At 43.7% G+C, this 17,462-nt stretch overlaps 1 protein-coding gene across 14 annotated transcripts in view; it reads left to right on the top strand.

The window, feature by feature from the left end:
* The window catches only part of LOC106565324 (guanine nucleotide exchange factor VAV2), a 217,939-nt gene that overhangs the window by 171,602 nt on the left and 28,875 nt on the right, over positions 1-17,462 (top strand). For 10 of the 14 annotated variants that reach the window (XM_045690579.1, XM_045690557.1, XM_045690564.1 and 7 more), the window contains exons 5-9: positions 2,691-2,796; positions 3,049-3,063; positions 6,605-6,703; positions 7,677-7,745; positions 7,856-7,956. In XM_045690579.1, the coding sequence (XP_045546535.1) occupies positions 2,691-2,796; positions 3,049-3,063; positions 6,605-6,703; positions 7,677-7,745; positions 7,856-7,956 (390 nt within the window). The remainder of the gene's footprint in view (positions 1-2,690; positions 2,797-3,048; positions 3,064-6,604; positions 6,704-7,676; positions 7,746-7,855; positions 7,957-17,462) is intronic. The other 4 variants (XM_045690575.1, XM_014132371.2, XM_045690544.1 and 1 more) reach the window with 1 other exon arrangement.

The raw sequence follows: 17,462 nt of genomic DNA, 5'->3' as shown, positions 1-17,462 counted from the left end.
GACTGAGGGCTTGTAGGCCTGTTGTAAGGCAGGTTTTCACCAGACATCACCGGCAACATCGTCGCCTATGGGCACAAACCCACCGTCGCTGGGTCAGACAGGACTGGCAAAAAGTGCTCTTCACTGACAAGTCGCGGTTTTGTCTCACCAGGGGTGATGGTCGGAATCGAGTTTATCATCGAAGGAATGAGCGTTACACCGAGGCCTGTACTCTGGAGCGGGATCGATTTGGAGGTGGAGGGTCCGTCATGGTCTGGCGCGGTGTGTCACAGCATCATCGGACTGAGCTTGTTGTCATTGCAGGCAATCTCAACACTGTGCGTTACAGGGAAGACATCCTCCTCCCTCGTGTGGTACCCTTCCTGCAGGCTCATCCTGACATGACCCACCAGCATGACAATGCCACTAGCCATACTGCTCGTTCTGTGCATGATTTCCTGCAAGACAGGAATGTTAGTGTTCTGCCATGGCCAGCGAAGAGCCCGGATCTCAATCACATTGAGCCCGTCTGGGACCTGTTGGATCGGAGGGTGAGGGCTAGGGCCATTCCCCCCAGAAATGTCCGGGAACTTGCAGGTGCCTTGGTGGAAAAGTGGGGTAACATCTCACAGCAAGAACTGGCAAATCTGGTGCAGTCCATGAGGAGGAGATGCACTGCAGTACTTAATGCAGCTGGTGGCCACACCAGATACTGACTGTTACTTTTGATTTTGACGCCCCTTTGTTCAGGGACACATTATTCCATTTCTGTTAGTCACACGTCTGTGGAACTTGTTCAGTTTATGTCTCAGTTATTGAATCTTGTTATGTTCATACAAATAGTTACACATGTTTGCTGAAAATAAACACAGCTGACAGTGAGAGGACGTTTCTTTTTTTGCTGAGTTTATGTTGGTCTGATGTTTATAAGGAGGAGAATCCAGATGCAGCACTTTGAGTATTTGTAAAATTATCCCTGCCAGTTGTTGACAAACAGGCACTTGTGAGAACTATTAGAGCTCCCTGGATCAATGATGAATTGAACAATTGTATGGTTCAAAGAAAAGATGCAACAAAAATGTGACAAATATGTCAGGCTGCTCAGCTGATGTCTCAGTCTCAAGGCTTAAAAATCCTTCTTTAACCTGTCTCCTCCCCTTCATCTACACTGGATTTAACAAGTGACATCAATAAGGGATTATAGTTTAATGTTTAACTGTTATATTTATTTTTAAATGTATTCAAATTGAATGTCCTTGTCTATAACTGTTCTGTACTTTGTTGTGTATGTTTTATGTGGACCCCAGGAAGAGTAGCTGCTGCATGTGCAGTAGCTAATGGGTATCCTAATAAACAAAACACACACACACACACACACACACACACACACACACACACACACACACACACACACACACACACACACACACACACACACACACACACACACACACAGAGCCTGTGCACTGCTGGCATCTCTGCTAATTAAAGGTCATTCAGTCAGTGTGGTGCCAAAAGAAAACCAAAAGAAACCGTTTCCCCAGTTTCCCATGGCCTCCAGGTCTCAGTATTTTACAGTATAGTAGGTAGAAAACTCCAGAATTGTTGTGGAACTAATGAGTTTCAATAGAAAAATACGTTCATAAGACCACTGCCTTTTATTCCCTCGGTTACGCTGTCAAACAACCACATTGTTACAATGCCTGGAGCAGGCGTCCAATCCACTTTGCTTTGTGTTTTCTTTTGTCCTCAGAAAATGACTGAAGGGAACAAACAACTTGGAGCCTTTCAGGATTTCCGTGTTTTCTGGTAGCAAGAATTAGCATAGAATGGTGTTTTGATGTTCGACAGAGGCTTTAGATGTGGCTAGAGCAGAAAGAGAGAAGGAGAGGGAGAGAGAGCGAGAGAAGGGGTGGGGGCAGAGGGAGCTCTCTGTGGTGGTCTAAGGCGAGCCGTATGCCTGTGCTGGTGGAGACCGTCACGACCGTGGAATCCGTCACGACCATGAAACCATAGAACCACAACAGAACGTAACAGGTGGCTTAGTCACGGATAGGGAAAGACATCTTTTATGGTTGTCAGGTTGGTTTAAGACGGTCCAGGCTGAGACGGGGCCATGTGTGACCCAGAGGAGGATGGCTGGGTGTGGGCTGATGGATGCCACTGTGGCTGTCAGTGGGGTGAGGAGGTACACATGGATCCAAGGCTCCTGGTGCTGAATTGATCTTGCCTCCAATCTTGGATGTACACTGAACTGTCAGGGAGGGCACTGGGTTCCTGTTTCACACTTACATGAGTACACACACACAGATAAACTTACACATGTGCACAACTCCACCCATAGTAAATACACAGAAATGCTTTTCAACTCTGTACTGCTGCAGCTCCTAATGGGATCTCACTACATTGTTATCTACTGGGCCGACCCTCAACTTCTGTTAGTACTGGGCGTCGTACATCAGAGAGACATGTTTGTGGAGTGGTTGTGAAGTGGGATGGAAATGACATAGATCACCACTGTGGCCTGACTTCCTGACTCCTCAGCCCTGCTGATGACGGCTAATGGGAGCCTACAGTTAGTTTAGCACTCAGCGAAGTGTCAAGTGCCTAATTTCATCTCAATGTTGTGGTTAACCTTCAGTCTTAAATCTCGTAATCACCCTTTCAGAGGAAATTGCAATTGGATAACTGACTGTGTGTGTGTTCCCCAGTGAGCATGACGTGGGGGAGGATGACATCTACGACTGTGTTCCCTGTGAGGACGATGGAGATGACATCTACGAGGACATCATCAAGGTGGAAGTTCGACAACCCATGGTAAGAGCTTTGTGTTTGTGTAATTCTCTGCTTGTCTCTCGATCTGTGTACGTGTGTGTGTGTGTGCGTGTGTTTGTGTAATTCTCTGCTTGTCTCTCGATCTGTGTACGTGTGCGTGTGTGCGTGTAATTCTCTACTTGTCTCTCTATCTGTATACGTGGGTGTGTGTCCTCTCTGATGCTTTCTATCTGTCGGTGTGTGTTCTGTCCTGCGCTGCTCACCTCTTATGTTTTTCCATTCCTTACGCTGCAGATCAGATACATGCAGGTAAGTGTCCTGACTCACCGATCTGTCATCCAGCTCTGACATGTCCCCACAACACCCTTCCCCTCAGATGACCACACTATTAGATCAATGGCCTACAGCACAGGTCAAGGGAATCCCCATCTGCCCCTGTGTGTGTGTGACTCACCATAACGTCAACATATCACCATCAACACCATGACATTGCCACTACATGACATCATCAAAAGCAGCCAGATCAAACCCCAATACAGCCTTCCTCAGATCCTATGTCAGTTCTGTACCTGTGCTCTCCAGCACGCCTGATTGTTTTCTGATACCCAGCTGGATCTGGGCCTCTGAGTCTAATTGACTCTGGTTTGACTTGATTATCCCCCTGTTGTATTATCAGAACTGCTTATAACCTTCAGTTCTGTTCCAGATGACACAATAGAATTAATACTCCTCTCAACACAACAACCAAGACTGCTGACAGCCGCAGCCACCCAGACAATTATGACGGAGATGATGTCAGAGGTTTTGGCAGGGGCGTTCTATCCGACTGTTACAGTCGCAGATGTAATTTTTTTTCACACGTCTCTAACTTTTGCATTGCATTGTAATTCACTGATCCGATGCTGCTGGGCTAGCCAGCTTTCCCCTCCTCAGCACCCCCCCCCCCCCCCCAGCCGTGGGCCCCATGAGATGCTGGCCTCCCTTTGTTTGTTTTCCCTGTCATCGTCATATCCCCCTCTCTAATGGCGGGCCTGTTTGTGCTTGTAAATGAATCTGGATGCGGTGGGCGGGGTGTTTGCCTTGGCTGGTCCACCCTCCCCAGCCCCGCTCTGCTCTGCACTGGCCACAGATGTTACCGAAGATACAGAGCTGCAGACACAGATGTTCATTAGCACTTGCCCGTGAGCAAGCCAGCCGGCACTCAACTCGTATAAATCCCCCAGTTCTAGCGTTTATGTCACCGTTTCCCACAACACGGCCAATCGGCTTGCGTTACACGACCGGGTCCCAGCAATTACAGTTAATCAAAAGTATCATATTCTATTGGGTCATGTTGGAGTGATGAGTGAGAATTGGGCTCAGTTCATTAAAAGCACTCATCAAATTCCCATTGAGTGGTTTGGATGCAGTGCTGCAGGGCCTCTGGGTGTTGCTGGGCTCTGTTCTGGAATCCCCCTGTCTGGTAATGTTGACAGTCACAGCTCCCTATTGGCATCGGGTACTGTACGTTGATGAATGTAACTCAAAGGGAAAAATATATATTTTATATTTGAGATTTTTCAAAGTAACCACCCCTAGCCTTGATGACAGCTTTGCACACTCTTGGCATTCTCTCAACTAGCTTCACCTGGAATGCTTTTTCAACAGTCTTGAAGGAGTTCCCACATATGCTGAGCACTTGTTGGCTGCTTTTCCTTCACTCTGCACTCCAACTCATCCCAAACCATCTCAATTGGGTTAAGGTCGGGTGATTGTGGAGCCCAGACCATCTGATGCAGCACTCCATCACTCTCCTTCTTGGTCAAATAACCCTTACACAGCCTGGAGGTCCTGTTGAAAAACAAACGCTAGTCCCACTAAGCGCAAACCAGATGGGATGGTGTATTGCTGCAGAATGCTGTGGTAGCGATGCTGATTAAGTGTGCCTTGAATTCTAAATAAATCACAGACAATGTCACCAGCAAAGCACCATCACACCTCCTCCTCCATGCTTAACGGTGGAAACCACACATGCGGAGATCATACGTTCCCCTACTCTGCGTCTCACAAAGACATGGCGGTTGGAACCAAAAATTTCAAATTTGGACTCATCAAACCAAAGGACAGATTTCCACTGGTCTAATGTCCATTGCTCGTGTTTCTTGGCCCAAGCAAGTCTCTTCTTCTTATTGCTGTCCTTTTGTAGTGTTTTCTTTGCAGCAATTAGACCATGAAGGCCTGATTCACACAGTCTCCTTTGAACAGTCGATGTTGAGATGTGGGGGTCTTCCCTGTGGCTCAGTTGGTAGAGCATGGTGTTTGCAACGCCAGCATGGTATGTGTAATGCCAGGGTTGTGGGTTCGATTCCCACGGGGGGCCAGTACAAAAAAAAATATGAAATGTATGTATTCACTACTGTAAGTCGCTCTGGATAAGAGCATCTGCTAAATGACTAAAATGTAAAAATGTAAATGTCTGTTACTTGAACTCTGTGAAGCATTTATTTGGGCTGCAATCTGAGGCTGGTAACGCTAATGAACTTATCCTCTGCAGCAGAGGTAACTCTGGATCTTCCTTTCCTGTGGCGGTCCTCATGAGAGCCAGTTTCATCATAGTGCTTGATAGTTTTTGCGACTGCACTTGAGGAAACTTTCAAAGTTCTTGACATTTTCCGCATTGACTGACCTTCATGTCTAAAAGTAATGATGGACTGTCATTTCTCTTTGCTTATTTGAGCTGTTCTTGTCATAATATGGACTTGGTCTTTTACCAAATAGGGCTATCTTCTGTATACCACCTCTATCTTGTCACAACACAACTGATTGGCTCAAATGCATTAAGAAGGAAATAAATTCCACAAATTAACTTTTAACAAGGCACACCTTTTAATTGAAATGCATTCCAGGTGACTACCTCATGAAGCTGGTTGAGACAATGCCAAAAGTGTACAAAGCTGTCATCAAGGCAAAGGGTGGATACTTTGAAGAAACTCAAATATAAAATCTATTTAGATTTGTTAACACTTTTTTGGTTACTACATAATTCCTTATGTGTTATTTCCAGTGGTAGAAAAAGTACCCAATTGTCATACTTGAATAAAAGTATAGATACCTTAATAGAAAGCTACTCAAGTAAAAGTGAAAGTCACCCAGTAAAATACTACTTGAGTGAAAGTCAAAAATTATTTGGTTTAAAATGTACTTAAGTATCAAAAGTAAAGGTATAAATCATTTCAAATTCCTTATATTAAGCAAAACCATTTTCTTGTTTTTAAAATGTATGGATAGCCAGGGTCACGCTCTAACACTCACACATTATTTACAAAAGATGCATTTCTGTTTAGTGAGTCCGCCACACCATAGGCAGTAGGGATGACCATGTGTTCTCTTGAAACGTGTGTGAATTTCTAAATGTTCCTCTCTTGCTAAGCATTCAAAATGTAACGAGTACTTTGGGTTGTCAGGGAAAATTTATGGAGTAAAGAGTACAATATTTACTTTTGGAATGTAGTAAAATTGTAAAATTAAAATTGTCAAAAATATAAAAAGTAAAGTACAGATACCCAAAAAAACGACTTAAGTGGTACTTTAAAGTATTTTTACTTAAGTACTTTACATCACTGGTTATTTCATAGTTTTGATGTCTACAATGTAGAAAATAGTTAAAATAAGCAGCGTGTACAGTATTTATACAGTATAGTTTTATAACATGCATCAAGCCATATGATTGGTAATAATGACCTTGCATGCCTAAATAACATGTTTGACACCCATCATTAGACAATCAGACACATGAACAGCCTTGTCAGGGATGTGTAATGATATAATGACATCCCAGCATCACTTTTCCTGTCGTTAATTACCTCCACAGAAAATGGGCATGACAGAAGACGACAAGAGAAACTGCTGCTTAGTGGAGATCCAGGAGACTGAGGCCAAGTACTACAAGACGCTGGAGGACATTGAGAAGGTGGGTGAGGGACTTAGCTATGGAAAAGTGTATGTGTGTGTGTACTTGTGTTTATGTACGTACATGTATCTGCGTATGTGTGTGTGTGTGCAGTGGGTGGCTGGCTGGCAGTGTTGGATGTAGCTCGCTGCTAGGGTAGGTGTGTTTTGTCACGTCTCCTGTGTCAGGCCTCAGGCAGGGAGCGGTGTGGAAATGTCAGCTATTGGCAGGTTCATTGGAGAGGACAAATGTCTGTGGAGCAGATCGATAGGCTTATTATTGGCACAGTCCCATGGGAAGAGACTGATCTCCAAGGCTCTATGTGTAAACAGACACACACACACACACACACACACAATTCACCTATGGTTGTAAATGATGTCTCCATGATGAAAAAGAGATTATTCTCAATTTGATGGACAGTTAGACATGATCCACTCCACTGGATACATTAGACTAAGGGTGTGTTTGTGTTTGCTGAGCCAGACAAACATGCAATTAAACCAGAATCACCTTATAATCAGAGGAGTCGTTTGAGCTTGATTGAGTTGAGGTTAATAAAGCCATCATATCTTCATTACATTTTAATGGATCTATTTGTTATCATTAAGATTATGTAATGTGACAAGCATACAATACCATTACTCAAACAACAGGGAAGGTTTGTGCCAGTGAACATAATCAGTGGTTGGTACTCACAGCACGTCATGGGCACTTCAAACAAATGGGTACATGTGTATACAAGATAATGATTAAGCTACTAACACTGAGCAGCAACACCTTACAGTGAAACCTATTTCATGATCGATTTTCCTGGGCGCCCCCAGCGCATGCTATTGGATTGAACTGCTGTTTAATATACAACTTAATACTACTACCGATTTGGTTACAATGTCAACAGGTTCAGTCAATGATGTTTGTACTTTAGGTCCTACTGTATATTGCCATGCAAGTTCTTTTAACTTCTCAATTGTGCTGTTTTGGTATTCTACAGAATTATATGATCCCTTTGAAGCAAGTTCTCAGTCCACCAGACATGGAGTCCATCTTTGTAAATCTCGAGGTGAGTACTGATGAGTGTAATACTAGTGTCAGTGTGGAGCTGATGGAGGTGATGGAGGTGACGTGTTAGTGTGACCCATGCTGACTATGGTTGTGTTGTACCCCATACAGGATGTGATTAAAGTCCACTTTGCTCTGCTGAGGGCCATCGACCTCAACATGGTGAGCGGAGGCAACGGTCTGGGGAAGATCTTCGTAGACTTCAAGGAAAGGTTAGTGACCTCGGGAGCTGTGTGTATGTGTGCGTGCATGTTTGAGATAGTATTCCGTGTGTGGCCCTGCGTGCATGCAGTTGGATTTAGATGCAGGATTTCAGGATAACGCAGAGGATAGATGGGATTATTAAAGATGGCGCCGGAGGGTAGGGCTGCCATCTTATCGGCTCTTAACCAACCATGCTATTTTATTATTTTTTTCACGTTGTTCGTGACTTGTTTTGTACATAATGTTGCTGCTACCGTCTCTTATGAACGAAAATAGCTTTTGAACTTCAGGACTGGGATTACTCACCTTAAATTAGATGAGGAGTTCTTCTTCAATGAGTCGGATGCCAGGGATATATACTACGGACACCCGACCAGGCCCAGATCCCTGTGATTCACTGGAAAAGGAAATGTACAGTCGTGGCCAAAAGTTTTGAGAATGACACAAATATTAATTTCCACAAAGTTTGCTGCTTCAGTGTCTTTAGATATTTTTGTCAGATGTTACTATGGAATACTGAAGTATAATTACAAGCATTTCATAAGTGTCAAAGGCTTTTATTGACAATTACATGAAGTTGATGCAGAGTCAATATTTGCAGTGTTGACCCTTCTTTTTCAAGACCTCAGCAATCCGCTCTGGCATGCTGTCAATTAACTTCTGGGCCACATCCAGACTGATGGCAGCCCGTTCTTGAATAATCAATGCTTGGAGTTTGTCAGAATTTGTGGGTTTTTGTTTATCCACCCGCCTCTTGAGGATTGACCACAAGTTCTCAATGGGATTAAGGTCTGGGGAGTTTCCTGGCCATGGACCCAAAATTTCAATGTTTTGTTCCCTGAGCCACTTAGTTATCACTTTTGCCTTATGGCAAGGTGCTCCATCATGCTGGAAAAGGCATTGTTCATCACCAAACTGTTCCTGGATGGTTGGGAGAAGTTGCTCTCGGAGGATGTGTTGGTACCATTCTTTATTCATGGGTGTGTTCTTAGGCAGAATTGTGAGTGAGCCCACTCCCTTGGCTGAGAAGCAACCCCACACATGAATGGTCTCAGGATGCTTTACTGTTGGCATGACACAGGACTGATGGTAGCGCTCACCTTGTCTTCTCCGGACAATCTTTCTTCCGGATGCCCCAAAAGAATCGGAAATGGGGATTCATCAGAGAAAATGACTTTACCCCAGTCCTCAGCAGTCCAGTCCCTGTACCTTTTGCAGAATATCAGTCTGTCCCTGATGTTCTTCCTGGAGAGAAGTGGCTTCTTTGCTGCCCTTCTTGACACCAGGCCATCCTTCAGAAGTCTTCACCTCACTGTGCGTGCAGATGCACTCACACCTGCATGCTGCCATTCCTGAGCAAGCTCTTTACTGGTGGTGCCCCGATCCCGCAGTTGAATCAACTGTAGGAGATGGTCCTGGCACTTGCTGGACTTTCTTGGGCGCCCTGAAGCCTTCTTCACAACAATTGAACCGCTCTCCTTGAAGTTCTTGATGATCTGATAAATGGTTGATTTAGGTGCAATCTTACTGGCAGCAATGTCCTTGCCTGTGAAGCCCTTTTTGTGCAAAGCAATGATGACGGCATGTGTTTCCTTGCAGGTAACCATGGTTGACAGAGGAAGAACAATGATTCCAACCACCACCCTCCTTTTGAAGCTTCCAGTCTGTTATTCGAACTCAATCAGCATGACAGTGTGATCTCCAGCCTTGTCCTCGTCAACACTCACGCCTGTGTTAATGAGAGAATCACTGACGTGATGTCAGCTGGTCCTTTTGTGGCAGGGCTGAAATGCAGTGTAAATGTTTTTGGGGGATTCAGTTCATTTGCATGGCAAAGAGGGACTTTGCAATTCATTGCAATTCATCTGATCACTCTTCATAACATTCTGGAGTATATGCAAATTGCCATCATACAAACTGAGGCAGCAGACTTTGTGAAAATTAATATTTGTGTCATTCTCAAAACTTTTGGCCGTGACTGTAGGTTTCGCAGAAATAGATCAGGTGACGAGTGGCTAATCTGCCCTTGCCTCTTTTCTGCTAGCTAACGTTTAATCGCTGGAAAATAAATGGGACGAACTGAAAGCACGTATATCCTACCAACGGGACCTTAAAAACGGTAATATCTTATGTTTCACCGAGTTGTGACTGAATGATGACATTAAGAACATACAGCTGGCGGGTTATGCACTCTATCGGCAGGACAGAACAGCAGCCTCTGGTAAGAAACGGGGCGGGGGCCTATGCATATTTGTAAACAATAGCTGGTGCACGATATCTAAGAAAGTCTCAGGGTTTTGCTCGCCGGAGGTAGAGTATCTCATGATAAGCTGTAGACCACACTATCTACCTAGAGACTTTTCATCTGTAATTTTCTTAGCTGTCTACATACCACCACAGACCGAGGCTGGCACTAAAACCACACTCAATGAGCTGTATTACGCCATAAGCAAACAGGGAAACGCTCATCCAGAGGCGGCGCTCCTAGTGGCCGAGGACTTTAATGCAGGGTAACTTAAATCAGTTTTACCTCATTTCTATCAGCATGGTAGATGTGCAACCAAAGGGAAAACAATTCTAGACCACCTTTACTCCACACACAGAGACGTGTACAAAGCTTACCCTCAACCCTCCATTTGGCAAATGTGACCATAACTCTATCCTCCTGATTCCTGCTTACAAGCAAAAATTAACCAGTGACTCTGTTGCCATGACGTTTCCCTCTTTGGACACAATGAGCACCATCCCCCTACCTCTGCACCATCCCCTTCTCTCTCTCCTACACTCAGGCTACTGTGGTCAGAGAGGTCATAAATTCCTGGAGGAGATCCTCTCCTCATGGCCAGGCAGTATAGAGCGAGAGTGTGTTTCATAGAGAGAACAAAGGAATTTCTTCCACCTCACAGAAATGGAGAACTGAACGATATTCATGTTCTGGAGAACGTATAAAAGATCGGTGAAGAATCCAGCTATGAGCTGGTCCGTTTGGTACAATTTTGTAAAACTCATGAGAGACAATACAGCCACATTACCATAACCATGTTTATAGAAAAGTCTCAGTTATGAGGCTTACATTTAATGGTTGAATTAAATAAATGAGTAAAGACGAAACTATTTGTGAAATTATGTAATGTGATTTCAGACTGTTTAACCTCTCTGGGGTATGTGGGATGCTAGCGTCCCACCTGCGGGACACACTATTCAACAGCCAGTGAAATAGCAGGGCGCCAAATTCAAAACAACAAAAATCTCATAATTCAAATTTCTCAAACATACAACTATTATATCCCATTTGAAAGATAATCTTCTCGTTAATCCAACCACATTGTCCGATTTCAAAAAGGCTTTACGGCAAAAGCATAACATTAGATTATGTTAGGACAGCGCCTAGACAAGAAAAACCACACAGCCATTTTCCAAGCAAGGAGAGGCGTCACAAAAAACAGAAATACAGCTAAAATTAATCACTAACCTTTGATGATCTTCATCAGATGGCACTCATAGGACTTTATGTTACACAATACATGTATGTTTTGCTCGATAAAGTTCATATTTATATCCAAAAACCCAATTTTTACATTGGCGTGTAATGTTCAGAAATGTTTTGCCTCCCAAAACTTTGGGGAATGAGCACATCAATTTACAGAAATACTTATCATAAGCGTTGATAAAATATTCAACTGTTATTCAAGGAATTATAGATACACTTCTCCTTAATGCAACCGCTGTGTCAGATTTCAAAAAAAGCTTTACGGCGAAAGCAAATTTTGCAATAATCTGAGTACAGCGCTCAGATATCAAAACAAGCCATACAGATACCTGCCATTTTGGAGTCAACAGAAATGAGAAAAATGACATTATAAATATTCACTTACCTTTGATGATCTTCATCGGAATGCACTCCCAGGAATCCCAGTTCCAGAATAAATGTTTGTTTTGTTCGATAAAGTTCATCTTTATGTCCAAATACCTCCATTTTGTTCGCACGTGCAGTCGAGTAATCCAAATCCACTGTGCTCGCGCAGTGAGTTCAGACAAAAAGTCAAAAAAGTTATATTACAGTTCGTAGAAACATGTCAAACGATGTATAGAATCAATCTTTAGGATGTTTTTATCATAAATCTTCCATAATATTCCAACCGGACGATTCCTTTGTCTGAAACGAAATGAAAAGGAACACAGCTAATTCTCACGTGTGTGCGCACGATTGAGCTCATGTCATTTTCTCAGTCATCTGAGTCCAATGGCTCTTATTCTCTCCCTATTCACAGTAGAAGCATGAAACAACGTTCTAAAGACTGTTGACATCTAGTGGAAGCCTTAGGAAGTGCAAAATGACCCCATTGACACTGTATACTGGATAGGGAATCACTTGAAAAACTACAAACCTCAGATTTCCACACTTCCTGGTTGTATTTTGTCTCAGGTTTTTGCCTGCCATATGAGTTCTGTTATACTCACAGATATCATTCAAACAGTTTCAGAAATGTCAGAGTGTTTTCTATCCAAATCTACTAATAATATGCATATCCTACCTTCTGGGCCTGAGAAGCAGGCAGTTTACTACGGGCACGCTTTTCATCCGGAAGTCAAAATACTGCCCGCTAACACCGATGAAGTTAATGAAGGAAACTCCAATTCCCTTTGGAGTTTAACTAAATCAGAGGACCACCCATGAGCACAGTTATGGTCTGGTGTCATGGGACATGCCCTTTTCTGCTCTTCCGAATAAAACCCCCACCCGGGTTTTCTATCACCAGACCGAGCTTACCTCAATTACGAGAGGGCTAAGGGTTGAGACCAGACCAGCTTACCTCAATAATGAGAGGGCTTAGGTTTGAGACCAGACCAGTACCTCTATCACAGAGGGAAATAAGGGTTTGAGTAGATTGCTGAATCTTTTAACCATCCCACGTGGTTAAACTCTTAGACTATCAATACCGACAGAATAAGTGCAAGTCTTTGATATTAATTACTAGTCTGCAGCTAGGAATTCGGTATCATTGAACGCGAAGACCGACAACCGCCGAAACATCTATTCTATAACGACATGAATGAGTGTTACTCTGAACTATCCATTCTAACCATGGCAGAGAGAGAGCGAGGGTGGACAAACTCTCCAACAGAAACAAACTTTTCAACAGAGATCCCGACGACACACTGAGTGTAAATATGTATATTGATTGCAATTATTCCCGATTGAGTGAGCGTTCATGTGCAAAGGATTAGCATTTCAATTGTTATAATTATCAACTCTAGTGTCTTATCTCAGCCAACCCCCACTTCCCTTTTTGTCCACCAAGCCGCGATACCGGTTTATCCCACTAGGGAAACTCCGCTATCATTTCCTTGTAAATATCTACTGTTTGTTTATGCATTTCTGTGAATTACTTAGTTAGTAAATAAATTATTTAAAACAATTGATGTAATGATGACTCATAGTGAAGACTGGGTTCGTGCAGATAACCAACGATTTACGACGTTTTGGAATAAGACTAACGTGAGGTAAATAATAATTCATTAATTCGAAGACTAATTGATCAGATATTAAAATATCTGAAAGTTATATTAAGAAAATTGTAACTTTGTAATCTGAATATTTTGCTTGCTGCCCCGACTTCCTAGTTAATTACAGTTACATGATTAATCAGTTTAATTGCGTAATAATAATTACAGAGAATTTTTGATAAAGATAAGTCTTTAGTTTTAATGATGCCAAAGACACGACACTGTCTATAAAAAAGTGATCAGATGAAGCAGATGCTAAACTACAGGACTGTTTTGCTAGCACAGACTGGAAAATGTTCTGGGGTTCTTCCGATGGCTTTGAGGAGTACACCACATCAGTCACTGGCTTTATCAATAAGTGCGTTGAGGACGTTGTCCCCACAGTGACTGTATATACATACCCCAACCAGAAGCCATGGATTACAGGCAACATTCACACTGAGCTAAAGGGTTGAGCTGCTGCTTTCAAGGAGCGGGACTCTAACCCAGAAGCTTATAAGAAATCCCGCTATGCCCTCCGACGAACCATCAAACAGGCAAAGCGTCAATATAGGACTAAGATTGAATCGTACTACACTGCTCCGAAGCTCTTCGGATGTGACAGGGCTTGCAAACTATTACAGACTACAAAGGGAAGCACAGCAGAGAGCTGCCCAGTGACACAAGCCTACCAGACGAGCTAAATATCTTATATACTCACTTCGAGGCAAGGAGCACGCCCCCATTCTCATCGATGCGGCTGTAGTGGAGCAAGTTGAGAGCATCAAGTTCCTTGGTGTCCACATCACCAACAACCTAACATGGTCCAAGCACAGCAAGACAGTTGTGAAGATGGCACAACAAAACCTATTCCCCTTCAGGAGACTGAAAAGATTTGGCATGGGTTCTCAGGTCCTCAAAAGGTTTTACAGCTGCACCATCAAGAGCATCCTGACGGGTTGCATCACTGCCTGGTATGGCAACTGCTCGGCCTCCGACCGCAAGGCACTACAGAGGGTAGTGCGTACGGCCCAGTACATTTACATTACATTTTAGTCATTTAGCAGACGCTCTTATCCAGAGCGACTTACAGTAGTGAATGCATACATTTCATACAATTTCATACATTTTTTTCTGTGCTGGCCCCCCGTGGGAATCGAACCCACAACCCTGGCGTTGCAAACACCATGCTCTACCAACTGAGCTACAGGGAAGGCTGTACATCACCGGGGCCAAGCTTCCTGCCATCCAGGACCTCTATACCAGGCGGTGTCAGAGGAAGGCCCTAAAAATTGTCAAAGATTCCAGCCACCCTAGTCATAGATTGTTCTCTCTGCTACCGCATGGCAAGCGGTACCGGAGCGCCAAGTCTAGGTCCAAGAGGCTTCTAAACAGCTTCTACCCCCAAGCCATAAGACTCCTGAACAGCTAATCAAATGGCTACCCAGACACTGCCCCCCCCCCCCACGCTGCTGCTACTCACTGTTATTATCAATGCATAGCCATTTTAATAACTCTACCTACATGTATATAATTACTTCAATTACATCGACACCGGTGCCCTCTGCACATTGACTCTGTACTTGTTCCCCCTGTGTATAGCCTCACTATTGTTATTTTACTGCTGCTCTTGAATTATTTGTTATTCTTATCTTTTCTTAAAACTGCATTGTTGGTTAAGGGCTTGTAAGTAAGCATTTCACTGTTGTATTCGGCACATGTGACAAATAAAATTTGATTTGATTAGTGTTAAACAGAATGGATCAATTAAAACTCACATAAGCAAAGAGCTTACTGCGTCTGTAACACTGTTATAATGATAATAAACAATTACTAGTTTAGAGAGCACGCTCTAAATGTTCTGAAATGGATTCCTGTAATCTACTAGGGATTCATGAAAACACATTAGTGTATAGAAGAGAAGGCGGTCAGAGCTGTTGAACACCCCAGCTGCAGTACAGTACTGTGGGTGATGATTTGCATGCGTTTGGAGTGGTTATGTGCTTCTCGATGTGCTGCGCTACTTTACTCTTTAGGCAATGGTAATGATAGGCCTGGTCTGGTAATGACAGGATACAGCCACGACAGCCCTCCAGGAATGTTAGTCCTGATTCAGCCTCATTTTAGGATTCACATGGAGCTGGAGCCAAACCTCGTAAAAATATATTTGTGTGTGAGTGAACGCGTGCTTGTGTTAATCTGTGTATGAGCATGTTTGTGTTTACACTGTGGATGGTGATCTGATTATAGTACATAACTGGTAAGGGGGGGGTGTATGCTTGCGTCCTATCCCCCCATTTCAAACAGACCGCAGCGGCGCTACATAGTTTGTTTGTCAGAGAGATAATTGGCTCGTTGCAGGGCTGCTTGGGGGACCTGGAGAGCTGCATCACACAGAGCTAGCGTGACAGCAACGTCACTCTCTATCCCAATCGCTCCCTCACCTCTTCCCCAACCACAAAGTCCCCCCTCCACACTCCCTGTGTTTATCTAACAGCCACTGCTGATCTGATTGAGCTATCCTTATATCTCTTCAACTCTCTCTCACTAGGCTAAAGCATGCTTAGCCCTTACTGTACCATGGACTTTAATACACCTACTGCACAACTACCCTACAACCAGAGCGCAGCAAGGGCTTTTAGGTCACTGCACATCTCCTAGTTATGGCCCGTGGCCTAATCATGTGCCACCACATGGTCTGCCAGCTGATGCTACTACAGCTCAGGCTTTAACATGACTATGATGGGTAGGATTAGAGTTGTGACTTGAAGAATGTTGAACTTCCCTGCACTGCAATACGCTAAAAAGCTATTTCCTCCCACCTTCCCATCATCAGAGCATTGAAAGATGTCAACGACAGGGAATGTAAATATTTACCTTCTGTGACATTCTGCTGAATGCGGAACAGGAGGGTGTTTTGGGCAAAGCTGCCTTTGGTATTCAGGAGATGATTGACACACCACCTCCCTTTGTTTCATTATGGGTGGCTCTCTAACCAGTAACAGAGCCCAGTGACTAGGGGATTTGGCAACACTCAGATGGATCCGTTCTCATCAAAGCCCCTCGTCGGTTGGTAGGGAGGACCCGGCTTCATTTAATTAATGTTGTTATCTCCGCTTGTAAGTCCCATTGACCTTTCCAACAATACACCAGCTTTTTCGTCTCTTTGAAAAATGAATGAAAAGCTTTTCATGTTGTCATTGCTGCGTCCAGTGAATGCCATGCTGAAAATGTCAGTGTGGCTAATGGCACCTTTTCTAAAACGTGTTAAGACTTGATGACAGTTTTGAATGTACTTTAGAGGAAATCCCTATCATGATAAATTGACTGAATTATCACGATAACAATAGATTGAACAATAAGCTTAACATTATTGTGCACCGCCGTTATTTTTAAAACTATTACTACTACTCATTTAAATGTTGTAGGTGTCAATCGTCCCATCAACAATCAACCAACCGTATTATTCATTTCAAACTTCACATTTCTCTAGTAGAACCCTATAGGTTATTTATTGTAATGAACGATATCACCAAGATAAGTGGTCGGTTTGGTTGGTGTTGATCATTTTTGTCCCAGCTCTCGGAAGGCAGACTCTGCTGATTCACCATACATTACATAGGAGGGCTTGCCACTTTCCCAAACTCCAAACTCATTTCCGGAGTAATCCGCACCCCTGATAACCCTGTAATATGTACTTAGAGACCAGCAGAGAGCTGTTGTACCAGAGGGCTCCCCCTGCATTCCCTTCCATTTGCTGTGTGCTGAATGTGTTCAGTGAAGGTGAGGGGGTACCAATGCCACGTATCAGACGATATTACCGCTCTCTGCAGCCTGTCACTTCTGCTTTGCTAGGAGATTTCCTCTCTGGCCTGACGCTCCAGCCAGATGCAGCTGCAGACTCGCTACAGAGGTGGTGAAGGCCAGGGGAACAGTTACTCCAAATTGTGTTTTCTCTGAAATAACATGCATGGCAGCGTTTCCATAAAGAGAGAGCTGGTGTAGCGGCAGCAGGGGTGATAGCACC

Source organism: Salmo salar, chromosome ssa01 (assembly GCF_905237065.1).
Source record: "Salmo salar chromosome ssa01, Ssal_v3.1, whole genome shotgun sequence".
NCBI classification, from domain to species: Eukaryota; Metazoa; Chordata; class Actinopteri; order Salmoniformes; family Salmonidae; genus Salmo; species Salmo salar.
This window is presented reverse-complemented; position numbering and strand designations above follow the sequence as displayed.